General features: G+C 50.9%; 2 protein-coding genes across 2 annotated transcripts in view; both read left to right on the forward strand.

The window, feature by feature from the left end:
* SNTG2 (syntrophin gamma 2) overlaps positions 1 to 11,086 on the forward strand; it is a gene marked incomplete at its 5' end in the record, with an annotated part of 196,553 nt that extends 185,467 nt beyond the window's left edge. Inside the window, 2 exons of the mRNA XM_082671777.1 lie at positions 4,348 to 4,458; positions 10,947 to 11,086. Coding sequence (XP_082527903.1) covers positions 4,348 to 4,458; positions 10,947 to 11,078 — 243 coding nt within the window. The 3' untranslated portion in view covers positions 11,079 to 11,086. The remainder of the gene's footprint in view (positions 1 to 4,347; positions 4,459 to 10,946) is intronic.
* A 12,202-nt stretch (positions 11,087 to 23,288) lies between these two features.
* The window catches only part of TPO (thyroid peroxidase), a 38,369-nt gene continuing 34,991 nt past the window's right edge, over positions 23,289 to 26,666 (forward strand). Inside the window, exon 1 of the mRNA XM_082672640.1 lies at positions 23,289 to 23,516. Within this exon, the coding sequence (XP_082528766.1) occupies positions 23,423 to 23,516 (94 nt within the window). The 5' untranslated portion in view covers positions 23,289 to 23,422. The remainder of the gene's footprint in view (positions 23,517 to 26,666) is intronic.

A 26,666-nucleotide genomic window follows, 5' to 3' on the forward strand; every position in this document is an offset into this window, starting at 1 on the left:
CGCTGAGCCTGCGCGTCCGGAGCCTGTGCTCCGCAACGGGAGAGGCCACAACATGACAGTGAGAGGCCCATGTACCGCCAAAAAAAAAAAAAAGCCCCTAGAATTGGATAACAGCCCACATTTTGATGCTGGGCACCTGCTTGGCACTCACCCCAGAAGCACGCATGAGGTCACGTTTCTTAACTCCCCACCCCTGTGCCTGGCAGAGGAGGGCTGGGCAGTTATTCCCAAGCATGACTTCATTCACCATCAATTCTCCTTTTCAACATTGATAAAGATGAGTTAAGCTGAGAAGATCTGAAATCACAGGGGAGAAGAAATACGTTTGACCTGGAAATTTTTTCTGCACTTACAAAGTAAGTAAGAAGATCATTATCTAATATTTTTAAATTTCCAAACTATTTTTAAAATATTAAGCCAGAATAAACTGGAACTCCATCTTTGGTGGCCCTCGCACTTCCACGATAGAAATGAAGTACATCTCTGCCCATTTCCAAACTGACCTATTTTGCATTGATCCCTCTGGTTTAGGGCCAACCAACGCCCCATCTGCGCTGTAATTAAGCAGAAGTGGGAGAGGACGTAACAAGACTTAGAAAACTGCGTGTGGACCTCAGACCACACGTGGACGGGGCCACGGACCAGCCCCTCCTCCGGGCTGCGTGTCCTCCACGGGCCGCGGACTCTGCTGCTGCCCATGTGCACGGCATCAAATGTTTGGGACCTGGAAACAAAGGGAATTTCTCTCCATGTTTACTTATTACTTGGGGCATTCGCCTTGCCTCTAAATGTCAACGTGCATCCACATTTTCTTGTTACTTTCTGATGGTCCCCGTGCACAGCAGAAAACTGACATCTCTGTATCGGGGGGTGGGGGGTGGTCCTCGTCATGGGCCTCAGCCCCTACGTCACCCGCTTGTTAGGCTGAAACTTGACGATGCTGCAGGGCTGAGCTGAGACCGAGGTGGAAGAACAGAAAGAATAGTTTTGGGGAAAAAACTGGGAGTTGACTTTCCCATAGGAGGGGAAATGAAGAGTTGGCTTGGGCCTGACTGGAGGAGTGAAGAGTGGTTCCACAGGACCGCCCAGGAAAATGCCAACTGGTGAATCTGCTCTAGTGCCTCATCCTTTTCTCATAAAGTCTCTGGAACCGCTGGTTGGGTTATTTGTTGAATGTTTTTATAATTATCAGTTTATTATCAATTTATGTCAATTATCCACTATCAGTGTGTAATAATAATTAAAATAATTCAGATTTGCTACAGAGGAAGGTTATCATCATTAACCCCCTGCAGAGTCATAAAAATAAAACATAAACGTTAGCATGTTTCCTGTAACACTCGCTTAACTGTAAAACTGTTCCTCAATTACTGAAACGCTGGAAAGACATTTTCTGTCTTCCAAGATTGAGTTCTAGAGATCAGGGTTCCCTCCAGCCTTCAGACGGCTGGCGGGGAGACCCAGGGCCCCTCCAAACACATCCCGAGGCTGCTGCACCAGCCAGGACATGGCTGGGCTTAGCGGTCAGTCAAGGCGGCATCTCTGAGCTGTGAGTGGACAGCGTGTCAGGTTCTGGCCTGGAAAGTCCAGTCGCACAGCAAAGCTCAGAGTCCTCAAGTTAGACTGTTACCTGGAACCACTTGTAGATAAAATGTGGAGAAAGGTCATCCATAATGGCAATGGGAATTCTTTTTTTAAATAAAAATTACCGTTTATAGGTACTTAGAAGTTGAGAAGGAGTTCCGAGAGGCCACCATTAGTGACTTGAAGATTCCTGATTGCGGGAAGGGAAGGGGGCCGCCCCCGAAGGCTGTCCTCCAGCTCCCACATTTAGGACATCTTACTTCACCCCAGATGGGCCACCACGTGACACGAGTGCATGATTTTAAGCAAAGGAGCTGTGTGTGTACGTCTCACAAGCTGCATTTCCCTCATATCACCTTGCAGGACAGTTTCAGTGTAAAAATAACGTACCAAACAGCTAACAATGATGCAGCTGAAGGACTTCATTGTAAGAACCACTGTGGATTCTTTAAACGATAAGCAGGGCTTTCACGGAGGGATTGCTGCACTGTTTTGTCTATACTATTTTTTTTCCAATATATCCTGCCCGTAGTTTCCTCTATTATTGACAAATTACATTAGTATGGTACATTTGTAACTATTAGTGAACCAAATTGATAAATTATCGTGAATGGAAGTCCACACTTTATTCAGATTTCCTTAGTTTCCACCTCACGCCCCTCTTCTCTTCCCACTTCGCATCCAGGGTACTGTATAGCATTTAGTTGCCATGTCGCTGGGTCCTCTTGACTGTGACAGCTTCTCACACTTCCTGGTACCTGATGAGCTTGACAGTTCTGAAGAGCAGTGCTTAGGTGTTCAGTATTTTGTAGAATTTGCCCCTCTGTTGGGATTTGCCTGGTGGTTTTCTCATGATTAGAATGAATATTATTAATTTTTACCTTAATCGAAATTATACGTGTACAAAGTGTTAAAAGGCTTATTAGTACTAACAGATGTGTCATGGAAAAGCAGTCCTCTGAACTGCCCCTTATCACTCTCCCGCCCCACGGCCCCCTCCGTCCACAATTTTAGCTGTTTCCCCGCACTTGCTGCCCTGTTTCTAAGTCCTGTTGCTCATCTTGCCTTTTTTTTTTTTTGACAGCCGCTTATGATACCATGTAAATGATGGTTGGGTAGGTTATTCCTAGAATCTTATGACCACTGAGCTGTTCTTCTTCATAAGCAAATTTGAACACCAGATGATGTTCTCAGAGCAGTCCCGGTCTCGCTTATTTGGTGAGGAATTTCGCAAACCATTATATGCTATCAGATGCCTCCGGCTCCTCCCGATACACGCCCTTGTGATCACAGGTTCCTGGCAGGACAGCTGGAGGGTGGGTAGTTTTAAAGGCAGGTGAGATTTGGGCTGTTTCCACAAAATCCTTGAGGCTGAAATCACAGCCGTCTTTCCCTGCCCTCCAAGGGCAAGCGGGGTCGACGCCCTGGGAGAGGGGAGCTGCCCGGGAGGGGGGGGTTGCAGGCGGCCTGAGAGCTCTCCCCGCCGCCGCCAGTCTCATCACCGGTGCCGGGCCCTCCTGGCTGGGCTGTGCTGTTGCTGTGGTTTGTCCTCTGGCTTATCTCGTGGGCCAGCAGCCCTCCTGCAGCCTCGGCTACCGCAGTGCTGATGGAAGCGGCTTCTAGCGGCTTCATCCTGGGTGGGTCCAGTGACTCTGACCTGAGAGGGCCCTGGTGCCCGAGTGGGGACTTAGCGTGACAGTGCAAGCACTGGAGTCACTGTTCCCCGAGACCCCACGGGGTTCCAACTCCTCGGCATCGAGAAGGAACATACGTGGTGACACTTGACCGCGAGCTGCAGGGCCTCTGTTCCGCTGCAAGATTCAATATAAAAGAAACATGTGCCAGGAGCCTCGAGGCCAGTGCGAGTATGAACACACGGGCCGAGGAGCTGATGAGATGACAGCGCCTCTGAAACTCTGCCCACGTCCCAGCCTCTTGGCCTTTTGTGATACTTAGAGAAACGTATGTTCATTATTTCAAAATAAATGCTTTTAATACAAACTTATAGCTTGCTAAAAAATAATGCTGTCCTCTCTTGGGATTCTTTCTGGGAAGATAAAGATTTATTACCATAACGAGTCTATAATTAAAGGCTATCTTTTATAAAAGGCAGCCAAGTCTTTATTTGCCGCAGCCTTTCTTTTTTAATTGAAGAGTAAGTGTTTATAGAGCACACATCATCTCTGAAGTACCTTAGCAAACATGAAGCAATTGTTGCACTAGTATTAAGAGGTAATAGCACCTACGTTTTTCAGCTTGGTTCAGGAGAAGCCAACATTGAGTGATTGGAACTTAGCCTGAGGAGGGGGCGGCAGAAAGGTTTTCATTTTCTCTGCACTGCTGACCGCGTCTCATGTACTCTGTGTAGCCAGACCTGGCCCTTGGAGTGGATTCTTTTAAGCTTTACAAGAAGGAAAGGGAGCAAAGCGCTTATGATGCTTTTAAACGTTAAGGAAAACCCAGGAGCAAGGCGGTGCGGGTAGCATGGGATTGAAGAGGAGACCACAGGGGCCTGGGCGCTCGGGCACCAGCACAGCCTCCTTGACGGGAGGGACCCCCAGGAAGTCTGGTGGTTTGAGGGGCTCAGTCTCTTATACTCGGAAAGAGAGGGTGGAGATTCTCAGTCACCACGTGCTCAGTGTACATAAGATAACGGAGAAAATGTCTGCATTTATTTAAATAGATTATTTAACATATTGACAGATGTTAATGAAAGAAGTGAGCTCTGTGTCTAAACCACTAGATAACTGCCTTCCTTTACAGAATGTGCTCTGGAGGTTTAAATTCTCTCAGCTGAAAGGATCTTCAGATGATGGGAAAGCTCGGGTGAAGCTGCTGTTTCAGAATCCGGACACCAAGCAGATCGAGATGAAGGTAGGAGCTCACCCACCTGAGCCCAGCCTCACCCGAGGAACCAAGCGTCCGAGGGTGGAGGGAAAATAATCAGAATTGGAGTGGGAACCCTCCTCAGAGATCAGCAAGGATGTCACAGGAGCCCGTAGTATGTCTCCTGTTAGAGGCTTTAATGTCCTAAAATCGTAAAATCATCGAAACATTATTTGATTCCACTGAAAGTCACAACTTGCTTAGTCAGTATTAGCAGAAAACAATATTTAAAAATACAGGGGAAGTCGATCCTTAGAGGAAGAGTTTTACCAACCGCCTTAAGTGATGGATTGTCTGTGGTACCAGGAGCAAACTGCTCTGTTAATTCAGAGGATCTTGACATAACTTACAAAGTCATTGCATTGAACCGTCATTTTGCTATGAGCAACTGTTGATTTTTTCCTTACTTTATGTATAACTGTGTTGTCAACAACCCAGTTTTAATATAAACTAAAGACAAACTGAAGGGTAAGTTCCATACACAAAACCAAAAGAAAGAGAAAACAAAAATGCAAAACCTGCAAACACATATTGTTTGGAAACTGACTGTCAGCACTTTGCACGCACTTTTTGATGAAATTCATCAGAGGGACACAGCTCACGTGACATTGTTATACCCGAATACTGTGTCAATTTTTAACCTCTTCACTGAGGTTAATGAGATAGTGCACCACATCTACTTTTTTTTTTTTAACCACATCTACTTTTTAAGTAAAACTGAGATTGTGCAGAAACGCTTGACATTATTCTATTTAGGGAGTGGATGAAATCAAATCAGACTGTAACCACTGTCAAGGCTTTTGGGTCTGGAGGTGTACAACAGGGCAGCCAATGGGACGGTGATGCTGGCAGGGACACGGGTCCCTGGGCTGTGATGGAGACGTGGCCACTCTCAGTCACGCCACCCTGAGCGGAGTCCAGTGGACATTGCCACCAGCAGAGGGGGGTCCAAGGAGAGCGGGGAGAGGGAGGGAGGCTGGAAGTGATTGTTGGTACTTGATCTGCATGGATGCGGCTAACACAGCAGGTCCTCCTCTGCTGACGCATTGATTGGTCCTTCACCCTAGGGACTGCGGCCGGGAGGGGCCCCAGGACCCCTTCCAGGCTCAGGTCCTATGCCATCCGTGTGAGCCGGGGGGCCACTTAGGAAGCTAGCCCCCCGGTGCGCCTTGGGTTCCTGTGCTCACGGGTTCCAGGGACTTTGCAGAGCACCTGATGTCCCAGGACACGGTCACGTGGCACCTGGATTCCCTTTTCACAGGGACTCCTGTTGCATTCGATTTAAAAGTTTTTATTTTTTGATGTTTAGTCAACTCTTGGTTATCTGTGTTGGTAAAGGGAGTAGGGGCATTGGATGGTCTAAACCAGACAGTCTGAAACAGGTGACGTAAACTTTGGGGCGTGTGTACTGAAGCAGACTCGGTTTCCTTGTGGCCCTCAGTTTAGGCAGCTTCAGTTTCCATTTTCAGGCAAAGAGAAAGTTCTAGAAAGTCGTGGAGGCCACAGGGGCGGATACAGGATTTGCAGAATTGAAGCTTAAACAGTCTGCAGGTGTCTCTTTATGAAAAAATATACAAAATTGCAAATGCGGTAAGCTAACTAGACACAGAAATGAGTGTGAGACACATCACACCTCCCAGGAGACCCAAACTGAACCCATGTCCACGTGAACCCTCCCCCCAGATCCCAGGACCTCCGGCAGCCCCCCCGTGCCTCCCCTCCGGGGCCGTGGGGTGCGAGAGAGTAGGGCAGAGGAGGGCTGGGGTCTCAGCAGGTAGCACAACGACCAGGGGCCCCTTGCTCAGGCCCCTCCCGGGGCCTTGCAAGTGGGGATGAAACGGGACAAAAGTAGTTTCCATGTTGTCACACGGAGCAGGAAACGTGCACGTGGAGAGCCTCTAATAAGCACGGGCGGCGGTTTGAAAAAACTGCTTCAGGCTGAGGTTCTGCGTTTATTACAGCTTGTGAGACAGAGGGAAGGTTGGAAACGCCAATCAGGAATCTAGAACCCGTGAGAACACCTGTAGCTACCGCTGGACTTAAACCAAGAGCCGGGCGCTGAATTCTGAATAGGACCCAGGGCTATGGCCAGTGGAAGGGCGAGTGGCATGATGTCCTCAGTGAACCGAGAGTTTCAGAGAAAACGATTCCTATTAATTGATTTTCGTTACGGGAATGATAGTCGTGGAGCAGTTAACCTTTGAGTGTTTATTGAGACTCTTCATGGGATGTTTAACGATCGCCGCCTCAGGGATGAGCGTAAGGAGAAAATACATCCGAGGGAGGATTTCCGGGGCTTTGGGAGCACAGAGGGGAGGTTATTTTTTCTATCCATTATTTACAAAAACGTTGTGCAGTTCCGGGACGTGGGCTGAGCCCACAGTGAGGCCAATGGCCGGAGCTTTGGGGTTGCAGTCTTTTTTAAAGAAAGCATTTGTTTCCCTGTTTTCTACGTCTTTCTCCCAAATCAAGAGTGTAGCATAAAGAAGCTTTCTGAAATGAAGGACTTACTTGCCTACTGATCTACTTAGTAGGTTATAAGCGAATCCCAGTTAAGTTGCAAGGACTGAATTCGGGGTCCACTGCAGGGCGGGACGGTGCCCTTCTACCCCCGACCCCTTTCCTATGCCCGTTGTTTGTATTTTACACGTTCCCCTATGATTTCATTTCTGCCTCTAGACTGAGCCGTCAAGGGCAGCTTTTCTTTAGCTTTTTATCTTCAGAACTTAGTAAATGTGTTTTAAATGAATAAATTAATGAAGAAAGAAAGAGCAAGTTAGTATTGAAAGAACTACCAGATACACTCACAAAAATTGTTATCAGTTTCCAAGGAAAAAATTGTTCCAATTATCGTGAAAATCCCCGACGACTACAGACCCCTGCACACGACGGTTTCCGGCGAGCCCAGTTGAGAATCCACAAGGCGGATGCTGGTCGTTGAAGGCAGCACACTGTGTGATGAAGAATTCTGTCTTTAGGAGGAACAGAGGCGGGTGTTCTTCACTCTGTGATGATCCGGGAGGATAAACTCCACTGGAAACTATGCGTCGGCGTCGTGAGTGGCGCAGACGGTCAGACGTGGACGGCGGGGGCTGAGCAGGGGTACATCACGCCGCTGCCGGCTTCAGCGAGTAACCGTGGTGGCGTCGGATTGTGGAGAGATGGTGGAGGGAGACAAGGCCAGGTTCCTCCTGAAGATGGAGTGAAGCGGGGCCTCGACAGAATAGGGGACACGTGAGTGCAGCCCCTTCCAAATATGGGTCTGAAATTGGCCTTAATCTGTTCTCCCGGAAGCTGGAACGGAGCAGAGCTTTCCTTTCTTTGCTCTTCTTTTCCCTTCCTCGCTCCCTTTCTTCCCTCCTTCCTCCCTCCCAGGTCCCCTGCGTGGTCGGTCAGTAAGGTGCCCCTCCAGGGAAGGCGCACCAGCCGCGTCCCGCTGCATCCAGGTTAGAGCCCAGCATCACCCAGCCGCCTCGCCGCTTCTCACCTGCTGGCCTCTGACGCCACTTCTCGGCTTTCTTCCTGGACGTTGTGCTTCCCGTAGACATTTGCTTGGAAAACATCGGTCAAAGGTTTGCTGTGTCCGAGGGTCTCTGTGCAAGGGTCGTCTTGGTTACGACACCTGCCTGGGGACCCACCCCTCCCTCCGAGCCTTCCTGGGCCGTCAGACCTTCACCGCGGCCGGCGGGCGGGGGGATCTTTTATCACACCCGTTACGTTACAAGCCGCCGCTGTGCTCAGTCCTTCCTAAGCACGACTGCCTCATCCCCACGACCAGCCCAGGAGAGAAGCGCTGGCATCACAATATATGTTCAATATGGTACAAAACAGATTGTTCAAGTCGGCATAAAGTTTACGTTAATTCACGTACAAGCCAGAACGACTTCCCCAGACCTCAGTACGTGAATGTTTCTTCCACCAAGAGAGTCAGCCTGTCCTTGAAGCTTCGAAGCCAGGAATGGACTTCTCCTCTCCAGCTGTGCGAGTCCTAGGTGGCAGTACTTCCAATGCAGGCGGCTCTGTCTGCATATGGAAGATCAGTGGTCCAGCGTAGCCCGGCTGTGGAGTATCTTCTCTGGACCTCCTGGGTGACTTGCGGCAGCTTCTGTGTCACCTTGCACTTGAACCCTTCTCCCTGCCCGGCTCCACCCGCCACATGCCTGCTGGATGCCTCCAGGGCAGCTCAGCCCCAGCCAGCCCCTCCCCTCCACCCGCTCTGGGGCCCCAGCCGCCCCACTGGACACGTCTCCTCCGGGGTTGATGAGGCCCGGGTGCCTCTGTGAGGTACCACCCTGCTCCCTGAGCTCCTCCAGGACGGCATCCCCTCCGCAGAGCCTCCGTCTTCGAGGGGCACACAGACCACCAGGCACCAAGGGGATGCGGCCTGAGAATCTGCTTTTCCAGGACGCTCCCAAGAGGTGCTGATGCCTCAGGACCGCTCGGTGTAAGAGCTAGTGCACTAGGCTTCTTCTGGAAGGTTTTGTCAGGAAACAGCGAGGGCCCATTGGACCAGTTTGTCCTGGATTTCGGTGCCAGTTCTGTGACTAGTCCGCCTCGTCACCTCGCAGAAGTTACTTAAACCCCTAAAGCCGCCATTTCCTGCTCTGCGAAATGAACTTGGCGCTTTACCCGGCGTGTCCTACTTCACTTCTGACCTTTGAGGCTGACGATGCTCTGTTAACAGACGGCTGGAAGAGGACCGGCGTTGGCTGGGTACCGATGCTGTACCGGAAGCCACGCCTTCCCTCCACGCCTCCTGTGCTGGCCCGGCTCCGTCCGGGGCCGTGTGCATCACACCCCGCGGGGAGCCACTCGGTGACGTTTCAGGAACTTTGCCAGCCTGTCATCAGTCCGTGGGGAGTGTTTACAAACACCACAGCCATCAGCAAATGCTGCAGAGTCCACAGGTGGGCCGCAGAGTCCACAGGTGGGAGACCCGTATCGGATCCCCTCAGTGGGCCTGTCTCCACACTCAGCGGCTGGGCCCCGAGCTGAGTTCCCTGCAGAATAACACGTGGTAGATTGTGTTCTGTGCGTGGTTATCCCTGCTAACTGTCACATCCAGTTACACTCCTTGGGGGCATTTTCTAAGGGAAATTACGGCGCGTATTCACTTATCCTAGAGACCCGTTCATTTATTTAACAATAATCTCTTTCAAGTATAGCTTTGATCGGCTTCCATGTTGAATTCTTTGGGAAGGGCAGTGGTTAAGGCTCCCCTTGAAATACAGTCTGTGTCTGAATTGCTACAGCTGAGTGGAAACTGGTCTCTTAAACGGTTATAGACTTTAAACTTTCCCCCTCGTGCACTGGGCCATTAGATGACAATTAGCGAAAACTAAAAGCCCAGGATGGCTACCGCTGCTCGGAAGGGCTGTCTGTCATCTCACAGACAGTTTTGGACACATGTCTGCCGTTTGCGCAGCAAGATGGAAATAGAGGTAGTGCCCTAAGGAAATGTGATTTCTGCGCGAGGAGATGTATTGAGGACATCTGGGCAACGTTAACACTTACACGTTCATTGAAAGTGTCACCCTTGTGATAGATGGAACATTCCTGAGAGTAAGGATCATAAAAGAAGAAAGGTTTTCTCAGGTTTGGGTGACCTCAGTCTTCATAGTTTGACGAGCCCAGTATAGACCCTCATGGCTTCCTGAGAGTTTCCGCTAATTAAGGAAAAGATCAAGGTGTTAAAACACTTAAAATCTGATAATTATGCCAAGCTGTAGATCATATTTAAAATCAGTGTTTCAGCCACCATGAAATGTTAAAAGACTTTATAAAAATCGAGCTCACTGGGACAAATAAGTTGCAGAGGAAAGTAACTGGGTGACAGGGTTCAGTGGGTGAAACTCACAGAACATGAGATCGAACTTGCTGGCCACGTGCCCCAGCCTCTAGCTCACCTGCCGAGCACGCGGACACACACATCCATGTGCACGAACACTTACAGCACACGTGTGCACGCACGCACACAGGCACACATGCGTGCAGAGCGTACACACACGGGCACATAAGTACAGGGGCACGTGTGCACATACGTTCACACGTGTACAGGCGCACGTGCACACACACAGGGTGTATCACGGTTCATTCTGCTAAACTGGGGACACGGTGAGCCCTGCTGTGTGAGAGCTCTGACAGGCTGCAGTGGAGGCCGGAGTCCCGACCTGGTGCTGCCGGTCAGGTGACTGAAAGCCCGGCACAGATGGAGTCAGGATGCGGAAGAGGACCTGAGCGCTGACCTGTGTTAGTTACAAGAAAATCACGAATTAAACCCAATCGTCAGGATATCCGTGCAAAAAACCCAGAAAGCCAGTGTGTTCATGTTTACAGCCGCCTTTCTTAGTTCGTGTGTATTTGTACTTAACTGAGTAACTTCCTTGTGGTTTTAAGAACATAGAATCTGTTAAATTTTCTGTCATGTGTTTTTCTAATATTTATAATATATAAGTACATTCTATTTCTTCTTGCAGGAGCTGGAGTTTCAGGATCTGACGGCTGTTCTACACTGCATCCACTCCTTCATGGCGGCGAAGGTGGCCTCGGTGGATCCGGTATTTATAGACAGTCAGAGTATTGCCAGAAAGTACATGTATAGCAGCTGAGCAGTGCTTCTGTTGAGTGCTGAAATTTAAATTATTTTCTTAAGAAATGAATATTTCCTGCACAGTATTGCGACTTTGTGTGATTTTATAATGATCCTATAGTTGTGATACCAATAAAACATGTCGCTAGTTTCCAGAGATGGGTCAGACTTGTTGCATCTGACAAGGAGCACAGCCTCCGCTCGGGGAGAGCTGTGGCTGAGGAAACTCGCCTTCCCTGTGAAGTAAGCCGCGTCACCACATCCTCCAGACACGTGGAGGCGTCAACAGCACACACGCTGCTAAGACCCACATCTCGTTTCCACTTCTGTTTCCTTACAGTCGAGGAGCCCCAGGGCTTCACCACTTCTGTTTCCCCAGGAATGGCAGGTTCTCCTTTGGTTCCACCATGGTTTATCCCAGGACATTGGGTATAGTTCTCTGTGCTGTACAGCAACTGGGGATGGTCCTGCTAAGTGACGTAAGTCCGAGAAAGACAAATATCATATGGTATCACTTACATGTGGAATCTTAACAGTGTTCCAAACGAACTTATTTACAAAACAGAAACAGACCCGCAGACGTAGAAAGCAAACTACGGTTACCAAAGGGGAAAAGGTGGGTGGGAGGGGTAAATTGGGAGTTTGGGATTAACAGATACACACCACTATATATATATATATACAGAGAGAGAGAGAAAGATAAAAAGATGCAGGGGTCATTGACGGCCAACTTGATTTCACTCAGAAAAGCCTTTTCCTCTCAGTGGCCAAGACCCTGCTTGACACAGGGCTGTGGACACAGGATTCCCACCTCAGGAGGCCTTTCTGCCCACCATGGCCAACGTGGACAAGTGAACACGGGGCCACTCGGCAGCCCTGCAGACTTGCGGTTGCGGGGAAAGGGACACAGGCCACCCATCAGAAGCACAGCTAAGTCAGAAAGAGAGATGGGATTGGTGAAAACGCACCCTAGAAACTTTGTAAAGCTCCCAACTGGCTAACCCTGGGATAAAACTAGCACAGCGTATGTTCTAGAAGATAGCACTACACTGAAGTTAAAAGACTCTAGATCCAGGGAACAGAGGAACAGGTCAACAGAGCTAGTGTGAGAAAAACGTGGAGGTCTGAGGTGAACAGCTGATGGTAGGTTTATTTAGTCAACAAACACTTGCGGAAGGTTCTTCGGGGCAGGCACTGTGGCTGGTCCTACAGCCACAGCAAGAGGCGGCTGAGGACCCAGTGCAGGCTGTGGGCTCAGACGAGGCCAGGTGGCCTCAGAAGGCCAACGTGACAGGTGACGGCGGCCGAGGTAGTAGCCGAGATCCACCCTCGTGGGTCAGTTCAGACATGGGATGTGGCCTTCATGCTTCCAGAAGAACGTTGGCATATTGGTTCCAAATAGACATCATTTTGTAATATAACACGTTTTGTATAAACTACGACTGTCTACCACAGGTTAGGAATTCTAGATTTTTGTATAGTAACTAGGAAGCTGGTTTACTTTAAAGCCCTGGACCATTCATAAATGTGATGGTGGTTGTACCACGTTAGCAGGATTTCCAGAATCTGGCCTATAGTGTCCTTTTTTGTGTGTTTTTATTTTAAAACTCAAAGGCAATACCCACGTGACTTAGAATTTCCTCACTCTTGATAAAACAGTGCTTACTTGGAAATTTGGATAAGAGTGAGCGTCTTATTCTGTTCGGGCTGCTGTAACAGAAACCACAGACCGGGGGCTTATAAACCACAGACATTCATTTCTCCCAGTTCTGGAGGCCGAAGTCTGAGATCAAGGCGTCTGCAGACTCCAACCCCTCTTCCCGGTTCAGACGGCGTCTTCTCGCTGTGCCCTCACCCGGAGGAAGGGGTGCTATAAGGTCACCAATCCCATCATGAGGCCCCACCCGCGTGGCCTCATCAGCTCCCAGAGGCGCTGCTTCCAGACACCAGCACCCTGGGGGCTTGGCTTCCAGAAACAGTCATAGCAATAAGGAGGAACACAAATGTAACTGGCTTTATACAGCTTTTGTATTTTTTTTCTCAAAGTGGTGACAGTCTGGACAGACTTTCGTGACTTTTTGAAGTGCAGGTGACTCACAGCTCTGTCCTAGAAGACATTCTTTTCTTTGTTCAGAAAGCACTGAGAAATCCCTGCTATGCTCAGGGCCATTAACCATTAACTGTTGCAGGTAATTCAGGCACAGAGAGTTCAGGGTCGTGTTCACAGTTGTAGGAACTCCCCGCCCAGCCTTCAGTCTCACTGTTATTCCCCTTGTCATTAATTTCTTTTCTTTTTTTAATTTTGTTTTTCTCAGTATTTTTGGTGTCATTAATTTCAAAGGTCAATGGATAATTGAAGTTCCCAAGCCTGAATGTATTCCAACATGTGCACTGACATACAATTGTTGGTGATGCCTGAAACCCCAAACAATGGTGAGAGGAACATATATAGCCTCAGAATATTCAAGGAAAATATAAACGGCGTTCTAAAAGATAAAGTAAGCTGCTACCTACAGTATGTCTACAGTGTCCGTTTCAAATTCATAAGGAATATGCTAAGTGTGATAAATTAGCATCATTTTATGCTAATAGGTGTAGAAATGCCTGTGTTGGTTTAGAACTCTTTTCTCCCCTTGGGAAGAAAAACCACCTTTGAAGACTCTTCAGCTGAACGGAAGAAGCAGCTCCACCGTCACCACCTGGCCTCTGCTTCTCTCACCCTTTCCCTCTCCCTGCCCATTGCATGCGTTGGGACGCAGGTAGAGTAACGCTGAGAAGAATCAGCTGCAGAATCAGCAGGCTTCTCCCTGCTCAGGATTTCAGAGACATCCAGGGCTTCAGCTCACGGGGTTGTGGGTGAACCGCTCTCAAATGGATTTCTGCCCCTAATCAAAGAGTATTCTAGAACCAGGACTGCAGCGGTGAGCCAAGCAGACAAAAACCTTTGCCATGTTCCCCAAACTGGAGCCACAGTTCCGACGGGGAGTCCTGAAGACGTATTCTGGGTGCTCTGAAACAAGGGAGCAAGGGCTCCAGGACGTTGAATCAGCAGCAGGCCTCCTCGGACAAACTGCTCTCGGGGTCAAGGCTTTGGACGCTCTCTGCTTCACAAGGTCACGAGGATCCAGTCTGGACAGAGACGCTCTTTATGCCCAAACTGCTGGAATGCGAGGAACTGGAAACCCCCTCGAGTCCAGTTCCTGTGCTGCAGCCGTGTCACCAGCTCCTCCCTGGCGGGACCTCTGGTCACCTCCATCATAAACCCTCCTGCCCCTCCGGCCACGGGACAGCCCCGGCCAGCCCCAGGCTTTTGTGTGTGTGTTCCTTTTCGTTTTCACTGACCCGGCGGAATTTTTGGCTGAGTTCGTCTTTTGTTGTTAGTCGTGGATAATGAATTTTCGAAGTGTGTTGCAGACTTACCAACCCACGACCTCTCAGGGAAACAGTCCCTGCTGTGTTGGGCTTTTCCTGTCTAGTAGAACCCAATGTTGGCCCTTTAGGGTCTAACTTTCAGCAGAGAATATCTGAAAACATTTATGCAACATTGTTGACAGAGGAGTTCTTTGGAAAGAACAGCACACCTGAAAAGGTGAGCCCTTTCATTTGTAGATTTATCTTTTAAATAGATGCATGCGAATTTTAAACATCGACACAAAAAGATTGATTAGTGAGTTTTTTCATTCTTTTTTTTTCCCATTTTCAAATTTTAAAAAGAAAAAATTATCATGAAGTAAATTGCATCAAATTACTTCCATCACAAATTGCTGATAGAACATGTAGAAGATGAAAAAATCACACTCTTAACTTGGGTCTGCGTTAGCAGAGTAAGTGGTGGATTAAAAACTCGTCTTCATGATGGAAGAGAGGCTCTATTCTGGTTTACAGCCTCCACGCCATCCCATGAAAATGTATTCAGAGGCAGGAATCACTCAGTATTTTCAACCCTACAGCTCCATCAGGCTTCGGATTCTAAGTTCTATTTCTGTGTTTGTTGAGGCTGCATGCTAACCACGATTCTGCGATATTCCCTTGTTTTGCTAAATGGCCTCAGTTGCAAAGCGCAGCATGAGGTAAACTTAGAGCCAAGATTCAGCCAAATGCTGTCCAGCTTGTCTCCGGAAGGTGAGGAGAAGCGGAGATGGAGGTGAGGAAAAGCGGAGATGGAGGTGAGGAGAAGCGGAGATGGAGGTGAGGACCCAGGAGGCTATTTCCAGTCACAGGGGACGCGTGTTTCCCTCAGTCCCTTGGGAGTGAGGTCCTGAGTCTTTCATTCGGGACGCTTGTGTCCCTCGAGTGTGTCTCCTGGGCATTGGGTGCAGGCTGAGCTCTGACAGGTGCCTCCTACCCGGGCTGGGGTGGGAGGTATCAGCTCACAGGTCCCCCTACACCTGGGAAGAGAAAGAGGAAGGAGGCCCCGGCTCTGCCGTCTGGGGTCCAGCCGTCCACTTAAGTACAGCCCGGCCCCGAGGCCCCTGGAAGTGGGGTGCACAGTCCCCTTTCGCCCGCAGGGCCAGCCTGTCCTCCCCAAACGCCTGCCGGGAGCGAAGCCCAGCTCTGACCTTCAGCCGGTCACCCAGTGCCAAGTGCTTTTATAAAAAGCGTGCCCCTCTTCCACTCCTTGCAGGAGAAGCCGCCGCACGAGTCCACACAAACGGGACTGAGCGGTCTTTCTGCCCTTTCAGACAGTCCACGAGGGACATTCCTACAAGTCTGTCTGATTTGAGCAAACAGGTCATTAAGGGGCTTTGGCTCGTGTCCTCAGAGGTTCCATTTCTGCCTAGAAATGACCCGGGACGGCCTTCCACTTACCATGGAGCAGTGATCCTCCTGGAGCTCCTGGACCTGGGCCCCGTGTCCATGTCGCCCGCAGGGCACCGGGCACTCTCAGCGCCGAAGGGCCAGGGGTGGCGGCCAGGTGACGGTGCTCCTGCCAGGGGGGCCCAGAGGTGGCCAGGGACACAGCCCTACTGCGCGGCCAAGGCCCAGGCCGTAAACGAGCAGGGCCGCGCCTTCTGAGCCAAACCCAGGCCCGAGCCCCCCTCCCCACTCCCCCTCTCTCCCCAGAGTGGAGAATTAAGGCATTTAACCACAGGTAACGTCCCGAGATCAACCAATGGTTTTTCAGAACCGAGCAACCTTAAATGCACGCTTCCAAAGAACTTCCCGAGGGCCGCGGCCGCGCGACAGGCGGCGGCGCAGAAGCACGAGCACAGCTCTCCTGAAAGGTGGCTTATGTTCTGCCGATGACAACATAGACAAGACAGAGTTTGGCTGGAAAAAGGATACATGCGTCACTGGTACCCAACAGTAAATTAACACCACGGTAAGAGACAAGAATATTAAGTAATACATACTTTTCCTGAGAAAAAATGTTCTCCTAGAATAAACTGTTCCTTTAAAACTGGAACTCAAAGCGACTGCAAAGCAGAAAGAACACCCACGTGTTTCCTCCAGGGAACTCGATGTCCCGGTTTCCTCCAGGCAGGCGGTATTTTCTACCTTGACTCACACACACACACAGAGAACCTGCCTGCCCTGAGCACCGTCTTCGTCTCGGATTTGGTGGGAGACTCACGAGCTCCACAAGAGTAAAATGTGCCTGCACGTGTGTGTACATGTGCATGTGTGTGCACAGATGTGTGTGCCTGCACGGGAGCCTACGTGTGTGTGTAAATGTGTGAGTGTGCGCACGTGTGTGTGTACATGTGCATGTGTGTGCTCCTGCCTGTGTGTGCCTGCATGGGAGCCTACGTGTGTGTGTACACGTGTGAGTGTGTGTACGTGTGTGCATGTGTGAGTGCATGTGCGTGGGTGTGTGTACACGTGTGTGTGCATACATGTGTGAGTGTGTGTACATGTGTGTATGGAGCAGGGGGAAGGCAATTTCAGAAATAAACATGGATTCTGTTTCCAGAACCTGGAGAGGTGACGCTGAGGACACAGCCCCACCCGTTCCCCGGGGCAGACTCTCGGTTTGAGGATCTTCTAACTGAGAAAGGAAAGCAAACGTTGCCATCGGGTCGGATGTCGTGGAGCGGCTCGGACACCAAGGGGCTCACAGTCACAAAGCCGGCCCGATCCACGGGGCTGGGCGCACCCTCCAGGTACGGTGACAGGCAGGTGACGGGAGAGGCTGGGGAGAGCGCGGGGGTCGGGCTCGGGGGCCCCTCCTGCCTCAGTGCCCGGAAGCTGACCCCTGGGGAGCCTGGCTTCTCCCTCTGAGCTTCCGGGACTCCGACGGCAGGGCTGGGATCCGATGCCCCCGACGCTCGCTCAGCCCTAAACTTTGACCCCTGCAGCCAGGGCTGTGGGCCGTCCCACTCCTGAGGCTGGAGGCTCAGCTGCTGCTTCCTTGGGCTTTTATTCTGGGAAGTTGGGCCTCTCCTGGGTCAGCAGACGCTATCAGCACTGAAACGGCCTCAGGTCATTGCTGACAGTGACCAGGGTCAGCAGTGACAGAGACAAGGTCAGCACTGACAGGGACGGAGGTCAGCGGTGACAGTGACCAGGGTCAGCAGGCACAGTGACAAAGGTCAGCACTGACAGGGATGGAGGTCAGCGGTGACAGTGACCAGGGTCAGCAGGCACAGTGACAAATGTCAGCACTGACAGGGATGGAGGTCAGCGATGACAGTGACCAGGGTCGGCGGTGACAGTGACCAGGGTCAGCGCTGACAGGGACGGAGGTCAGCGGTGACAGTGACCAGGGTCAGCAGGCACAGTGACAAAGGTCAGCGCTGACAGGGACGGAGGTCAGCGGTGACAGTGGCCATGTTTGCTACAGCATGGTGTCTCTGTAGATTCTCTGAATTAGGCGATTATTACCGCTTACCAGGAAAGTTACCCGCTTTTCCCACACGAAACCACAACCTGAAACGCGGGGCTTCCGGCTGGAGAGCCCTTTTCAGCCTGGACACCGTGGACTTTAGTTTCCATCCTTCATACAGCACTTGACCTTCTGTCCTTGTTAGCAAGCTTCTTACATTCAGAAAACTCATTTTGCAAAGTTATTAAATTGGTAGGGGGACTCCTGGGTTACAGAAAACACGTACAGCTGCACCTGAAAACCAGAAATACTTGTGACTTGACTGTGCAAGTGTCTGAGAAGAAGAACCGCTCCATTATAATGTGCGAATTCGCCCAGCAGTCCAAGTGAAAATGTAAGTTTACTTCACGTTTCAATGAAACTGGTGATGCGTTCATTGTAGGTGTGAGTTTATTCAGGATTTTTATCGGCAAGAATCAAACATTCACACAGACTCTCTTCATGTCTTGGCAAGTCAGTCACTAATGACTAAACCTAAAGGAGAACTTTTTAAAAAATTCCTCTTATCTTTAACAAAAATATAAATAGAGAGACCGCTTTCTAATCACGTGTCCTGGTGGCAACAGCTGCGAGCCACACAAGTAAAATGAAAAGCCCGCTTACAGAGTCTCCCCTGTCCTACCCGTCCTCGGGCCTGGTGGGGACTCTGGCTGGTCCCCTGGGCCCTGCGCTGTGGGTGTCTCTCCTCGACCTGGACAGAGCATCCCCTTCCTTGTCCGAAAGGCAGAGAGCTTCGGTCCAGGTGCCCCCGCGTGCAGGGAGCGGGACTGTGAGATCGCAGAGGCCTCCAGCATTTGGGCTCCAAGTCGACCCAGCAAGGCCACCTCTGGGGACGACTCAGCACCGATGTCCCCAGAGGAGAAGACCCTGCACAGCCGTGCCCGTCCCCCGCTCCCTGTGCCCCATGCCCCTCCATCCCGCTGGCGCCCAGGAGCACCCCGCACCTCCAGCGGGAACTGGGATCTGACACCCGAGGGCACGGCTGCCACACCCGCCTCGAACCCGGCCACCGGGCTCCACCCGGGGACGACGTCTCTGCAGTGACGCCTCCGGGCACTCGTCTCTCAGGGTAAATTCCAGATTCCTCCGGGGGCCGGTGGGGAGGGTCGGGGTGGGTGGGAGCGGGGAGCCCCAGAGTGAGCCTTTGCCCAGAGGCCCTGCTGAGCTAGCAACCCACAGAGCAAAGCACAGCAGGCAGGCGGGAGGGCCCTCGGGCGCTCGAATCGCAGAGCGCGGTGTCGAGGCAAGGCCCCAGCTGCCGTGGCCGAGCCTACACCTGTGGTCCCATCAGCTGACTGGGCACTGAGCGCTTCTCCCACTCAGAGCCCTGGGCATGGACCGCTAGCCTCACCCAGAATGTAGACCAGTGACGTCCCCAGGCTGGCTCTGCCCACGTGGCCTGGGGGCCAGAGTCCGGGAGGCTCGAGTGACCCGAGAAGGACCGCGCCGGCGTCCCACAGGATGCCACCATCACCGTGGGCAGGAGGGTCCACCTACCTACACGTGGCAGGAGGCCACGCACTTCCCCGGCACAGACCGCTCCCAAGAGTCGCACGTGAACTGGAATCAGAAGGCGCGGGGCCCGCGGACACACAGGTCTTCACACGGAGCCCATGTGGGCAGACCGGCCACGTGTGGTCGCTGGATCCGGCTGCCTCTCGCACACTGCCGTGAGGGCGCATCTTCTCCTCGGCGGGTAGGAACGTGCACAGCGGCTCTGCTCCCTTTGGTGCTGGAGCGAGAGGACACTGGGCCCCTGCGCGGGGACCCAGCGGGAGGGGACTCGCTGCACCTCACTGCAGCCTGGATGGGCTGCACCACGCCCCCCCAAAGTTCACATGCCAAAACCCTGACCCCCAGAACCTCAGGACGTGTGTGCAGTTAGGGTCTTTAAGGAGGTAATGTGGGTAAAGTGAGCTCTTCAGAAGGGGCCCAGCCCAGGAGGACAGGTGTCCCTGTAGGAAGAGGAGGTCAGGACACAGACACGCAGACACGCAGAGGACAGTAGGGACACAGGGAAGACGCCGTCTCCAGCCCACGGGACACGCCCCAGCGCCCTGGGGTCCGGGAAGGAGGTGAGGCCACGTCTCACTCTGGACACGATGTTTTCAAAGGAGGCGGATCACGCGGCCCTGTCTTCGTTTGGAAGGTCGTGGGCACAGAGGGAACATCCAGATGTATTTAGTTGTCACCTCCCCCCATTTCATATGTGTTCAGGGGACGACCAAGAAGCATCCACTTCTCCAGGTGTAGAGATGGAGAGTCACACAGCGTGCAGGGGACCCAGGTCCTGGGGCGACGGACGGCGGGGAACACAATTATTAATGTAGGACACATCCTTCAGAAGCTTCAGGACACACGTCCTGGGGCTTTCATTTCTGTGTGCGTGAACATGGGCAAATCATATGCACCGTGACTTTTAAAATGCCTTTAGAAAGACGGTCACATCAATAAATTCCCACAGTCCTCGTGACCGACTGGGACGTGTGCGTATGTGGTGAGGGGCTGTCAACGTCTCACTACCTGAAGCTGGAGAATGTTCTGGCAGAACGTTGAAAGGGCACGTGCTCTGGGCCCTTCAAAGGCAGCTGGAAATAGAATGAATACCTCTCGAAAGTGCAACCCTGAGCTGTGGCTTCTCCAGACTGACCGAGCAGATAGGTCTCCTTGTGTCACTGTTACTGTAACAAAAGCCGAAATGTTTTCTTTATTTCTTTTTGAAAAGGGCACCATTGCTTTTTAAAAGTCTCCCCAAAGATACCCTTTCCTAGATTGTCTTTAAGCAGTTAGTTAAATGATACAGGTGTTTCAGGAGAGTCCTATAGTTTTTTGTCTATAACTCGCCAAATATCAGTGCTCTTAACGCACAATATAAAACTGAGCTCGTCAGAACGTTTAATAAACCGGAAAAGCACATGCCGCCTTGACACCCGCTAACATTTCTATCACCCCTTGGAGTGATTCAAATTCACTAAAGGAAGAAGAATGATGCGACCTTCTGTCTCTTCTGGAGGAAGAGGACCTTTGTTTGGGACCCTCCGCTTCGGGGCAGGGCTGGGAGCACGGACAGTAAAGGCCTCAGCGCACCGGCAAGAGCGAAGCGTCAGGTCCGGGATTCCATCTCAGGCTGCTGTGTTTTGCTCAACCCTGTGCTATGCTGACCCCTCGTGTGAGGACGTGCGGTGGGGGCACCAGTGAGCTGGAACCTCTAGAAGGCTCAGTGGGACGTGGGTGCTTCATCCCCACAGGGCACCACGCAAATTCCAGGCTCTGACGCGAGTCACGGAACATCTTGGGCCCAGTCGTGGAGGGCGACTTGAGCACAAGGACCTGCTGTTCCTGGGCGCAGTCAGCCGGCACGAGGTGCCTGTGGAAACAGTTACGTCAAGGCGCTGGCATCTGAGGCTGTGTGCACAAGGCCACCTGTCTGAGCGTCTGCCCTGAGCCAGCCAAGGACTCAGAGGAACATCCGGTCTCCACTGGGATTGTCCTCACGTCCAGGGCCCTAAACACAGGCTGACAGCAGCTGGTGTCCCAGTAAAGAGACTCCTCTGTGTCCTCCCTGGACCATCCCGCGTGCCACATCCAGCTGCCTCATCTATGTTCGCGACCCTCTTCAGGCAAATTCCACCCAAAGTTACACAAGTGTGTTTCCAAATGCCCCAGCTGGCTGCCTGGGCACAGCTCCAGTGCCTCAAGTCCAGCGTCCAAACCCGAACAGTCACCTCTGCTTCTCTCACCCGGTTCCCCTCCTTCCCTGGCTTCCCCAGAGTCAGAAGCGGGATCTCCACGACTTCAGGCCAGCAGCTCAGCCTGGCGGGCCCTGGCTCTGCCCCTCCCTGCTCCCAGGGAAGCAAGTCACCAAGTCCCCGTTTTGCTGTGAAGGGGCCTGGAGTCTTGCCCTTCATCTCACTGTCTCAGCCTGTTCCCACCATTTCAGGGAGAAATTACCATGACTGTTGACGATTCCCCACCTGCTTTTCTAACTCATTTACTGTGTTACTTTCAAACTGATCTTTCCTGTGCTAATCGTGACGTTCTAGTGCTTCAACTATGTCCTGGTGTCCCGATGCCTCGCACACGTGTTAGCGTCTAACCTCAGCTTTCCTGGAGGGAGCGTATCCCCAAGTTTGAATAAGGCCCCAAGAAGAGAGCGAAAAAGGGCAGGAAGAAGAGGAGTGATTTTCCTATAGAAGAAACCCAAAACTCAGACGGGCAGTGGAGAGGTCCAGAAACCCCACGCTCTCCACAGACCCGGAGACGTGCTTCACGCCCTCTCAGAGACGGGGTGCAGGGCATCGGCGGGGCTTGCTGGAGCCGCTGCCTCTGAAGATGAACCTGCTCTTTCTCATAAGGTGTTTAGCTCAGAGAAGCGAGAGAGAGGACAGTGCGAGCGTTACGAGGGGCCGGTTGTACTTGGTTTCTTCTTTCCCGACACATATGCCTTCTTTCCCTTTCTTCCTCATTCCAGGACCAGAGGCTCAACCTCACATGGACGCACACCTGGCCAGCACACGGCCTTCTGTGCAAACACAGAGGTAAACGTCCAGCCAACCCAGGAACGGGAGCCGGTCCAGCCCGGCGATGTGGGCGGGGAGTGGAGCCTGGAGCCTCCTTATAGCGGGAGGCCAGGCCCTGGGCAGCCGGGCACGTCCAGGGTCACCTGTCCTGCACACCTACCTCTGGCTGAGTGGAGGAGAGGGTCTGGCTGTGAAACGTTTTGGCTTTCCTTTTTCTGAGAGAAATCCATCACTGAAACTTGTAAAGCAGTTCAAGGGAGGCTGTTCTGCGGGCTCAGGGCACATCTGGGAGGCTGTCTGAGCAGAGCCGCGGGGCTGACGACGGTTAGGTTTCCTGTGACCTCAGTGCAGAGAGCGCGGCCGGCAGGTGCGGCCAGGGCGGTTCACAGGTCAGCAGGCCCTGACACGTACTCCACCCAGGATGCCCTGTCAGCCGCACCCCGTTTAACAAAGTTCGTGGCCCCAAGATAGCAGCAGAACATCCGAGGCTAGGAGAAGAAAAACTGGGAAAATGGAAACGATGGATTTGGAATTTTTGCCTTGTCTTAACAGCTCCGTAATTCTGAAATCAGTTTATAGGCAGGAAAAAGAATGTTGTAGGAAATCCCATGTGCATTTAGAAATTTTATTTACCTCTTTTCTAAAGGCTGAATTCCTTGTATTATTCATTTTTTAAAATTCTACAGAGATGTGTTATGGGAAATAGATTTGTTTTATTCCCTGTAATTATCCCCAGAAGTTTTACGGCATTAGGGCATCACCATGAAATAAAACAGGTTGTCACTGAGCTATTCTGGTGACCACAGCTGCCCAAGAGGAGGGATCTGTTTTCAAATAGTTGGGCGGTAAGCCTTGTCCACACCGCAGACATGTGGGTCAGAACCCCCCAGCGCTCAGACCCAAGCTTCTGAGAGCAGCTGCCTCGCAGGGACTAGCGCGTGGAGGTCGTCGGCAGGGACTCTAACTGAGCAGCTGGCCGTGCCCTTGACCACCTGATGCTCTCAATTCCTCTTCAGGATGGGAGCTCGTGCCGTCCTGGGCACCACGCTGGCCGTGGCCTGTGCCGGAGCTGTCTTCTCTTTCATCCTGAGACACAAGGACCTCTTTTGGGGTGAGTAACAATAAATTATGGTCTTCTGAAATCGTAACCTTATTGCTCCCAGCAACCAGAACAGGAACCATCGTGGGTTCTCCAGAATCAGGTAAGACCTCTTCAGTGTCTCTTTCACTTTCCAAGAAAAAAACAATAATTCTTGAGTTTAGAAGGATTAGAATACAATTCTTTCTGAAAAATAACTGATTTTCCTATGATTACACAATAGAAAATTTCCATTTTTACCTACTCATATATTTGAAAAACATTTCTTTGGGCGTAGTTGTTTGTTCCTGTATCACAAAATCATTTTTCATTAAATCACTTCTGTGCTGTATTTTCTGGAATCAGGGTGCTACAATGTCAAATTCCGTTAAGAAAGGTATAGCTATGCTGTGGTTGAAATCATCACAGCTCAAACTCTGCTTCTGTTTTGAAAAAAAAAGGAAAAAAAGGTCCCAAACACGGAGGAGGGACGTGACTGGAGCAGGGTGTTGGAGGGCGTTTCGAGGACGCTCTCTGATCGCCAGCCTCTGCAACACGGGCCCCCCGGGCAGGCTCGCCCCTCTGGGCTCTTCAGGGCTGGACATTCTCTCCCCTGGCCTCTCCCCCGAGCCCCGGGCCCCTTGATCACCCTCCAGGCCTGATGGGCGGCCTGAGTCCACGCAGCCACGTCCACCCCAGGGTGTCTCCTGCTGAGAGCCGCAGAGTCTCCAGTTTCATTGAACACGGGGGCCTCAGGGCCACATGAGCAGTTGCACCAGAGTCCTTTGCAGACCCGTATGCTCCTTAAGAAAATGGCCATGAGGAGGCCGGGGTCAGGCTCTGTCCCCACCCACCACTGACTGGGCCACTCTCCTGTCTGTAAAATGGAGAAAACCGGAAGATTCTCCACCACAGTTCTATTTGCGAGTATCAATGAGAGTACTGAGTGCATCGTGCCTGGACAATACGAACTAGAAAAAACCAGAAACCAATTCCATTTAAATCCCCTCCAGCCATGTGGTCCCCCTCCTCCCAGCCCAGCAAACCCATCGCAGCAAAGGGATGCAGCAAATGCTTTGTGAACTGGTCATTGCATTTGATATTTACCACAGTCCTCGTTCTACAAAACCATAGTGACAAAGGGGTCATGAGTAAAAGCCATTCAACAGAATACAAATCTATCTGCTCACTAGACTTTTTGGTTTTAGAAATCATATATTTTTTAAAAATTGGGAAAGGTATCTACAGCTTTGCTAGAGCAATTTTTTATTGTTTCCCCATCTCTAAGAGGTTATTTTTTTCCTCAGACTTTCAGTATATATATAACTAATGCACAGTATAGCATCTGATAAAAATGCTGCAATTTGGAGCCTAATTTATTGTTCATTAGAATATTTTGAAGCTGGCTAATTACTTGTTTACTTTGTAAATTAATTATTTAGAAAATAATTACAGTGTTTGCATTACAGTGTTTCACTTTTACAGCCTTTAATACAATGATTTTTTTTTTCCCAGTTGACAAGCCAATGGTCATTTTAAACAAAATAATTGCGCACTGGTTAACTTGCTTTTTTATTTAGTTATTTATTCATTTATAATTGAAGAATAGCTGATTTACAATATCGTGTTAGCTTCAGGTACAGCAAAGTGATTTAGTCATACATATATACTGTTTCAGATTCTTTCCCCTTACAGTTTATCACAAAATACTGAGTATAGTTCCCTGTGTTATATACAGTAGGTCTTTGCTGGTTATCTATTTTATATACAGAAGTGTCGAACTTTCTTTGAAGCATAACTTTTATCAGTCACATTTCTCTGTAGCCAAAATTTCAATGACGATCCCACCAGACTTTTTGTCTGCGTTTGGGTTTATATCACTTGTGTTCACAGACTTTGTGACACAAGCTGCTGGATTGCTCCCTGTCGCTTGTTCAGAACCGGCTGGGGGCCCCGGGCACGAGGACCAGGTCCGGGCTGGACCACAGACGTCCATCTCCACCTGCCAGTGGGGTCCAGTCACCTGTTCACAGCTTAGAAAGCAGAGGTCCCGAGGGTCTCAGAGACGGCGGAGCTGTGGCCATGCTCACCCTCACCTCCCAGGTCTGCACGTGGAAACAACACACACGTTTGAGCCTGGTTGATAAACACTCAGGAACAGCTGTCCTTAGGTGTCACATCAGTTTGTGAACCGTAGGCAGGTTTGCACAGCAGGAGTTCAAGCCCTCTCGCAAAAGCTCCGAATAGCGCGTTTATCATGGAAACCACGTGAGTTCATCACCTCACGGACTGGGGTTCGTTTCTTGTGTTTGTGCAAAGTCAAGATTTAAGTGCAAACATCTGTGTGTTCCAACACATCATAGCTGTTACAAGAGAATCAGATGCAAATGAACAAGAGGCAGCAGAGGCGTTGCTGCAGATGGGGGATTTGGGAAGCCAGCCTGATGAGTGAATCTGTTTCACAAGGAAAGTTGGCAGACTTACTCCAGTTCATTGGGTTTCAGCAAACAGGTATCATTAAAGTCAGGACTAAACACAGAGCTCAGAGCAAAACCACGTCCTCGGAGTTAGTCGAGAGTACAGCTCAGAGAGGAAGAGTCCAGCACTCTTGCCTTGTTATTTTAGTAGTCACTCTTTGGAAATAAGTGATTTCCTTCTTTCTGGCCTGTAGTGTTTTCTTGCGTAACGGCTTCCTGAATTCCAGCTCTTTCCATATGAGATGAGCATGTTCGGGGGGGACCTTCTATGGGTAGCGCACCCCCTCGGGTGGTACCCGTCTTCAGAAGGCTGACGTCTCCAGATCAGACGAATCAGGAAACTCCCTCGGATTTAGTTTTCAGACCTGAAAAGAAGAGGTTGGGTTCCAGATCTCCCAGTCTGTGGTCCTCCGGTCGGATGCTGCGTCTCTGGACGCCACCCCGTGCCCCGGTAGCTGCTCAGCAGCAGCTGAAGGAGGTGATTGAAGAGCCAGGAAGGGAGATGAGCCTGACACCCCACACGGTGAGGAGGAGACGACACGGGTCACATCCGCCCGCTACCGGCAGAGACTGGAGGCAATTCAAGACGAGAGCTACACTTTTATGGGGAATTTTCAGCACAAAACTATATTTCTTATGCAATACCTGAAGAGATAATAGTCTGCAAGCCTGTAACACTATCTTTAGGACCTCGGTAAACTACTTC

Source organism: Grampus griseus (assembly GCF_964374135.1).
Source record: "Grampus griseus genome assembly, chromosome: 15".
Classification (NCBI taxonomy): Eukaryota; Metazoa; Chordata; class Mammalia; order Artiodactyla; family Delphinidae; genus Grampus; species Grampus griseus.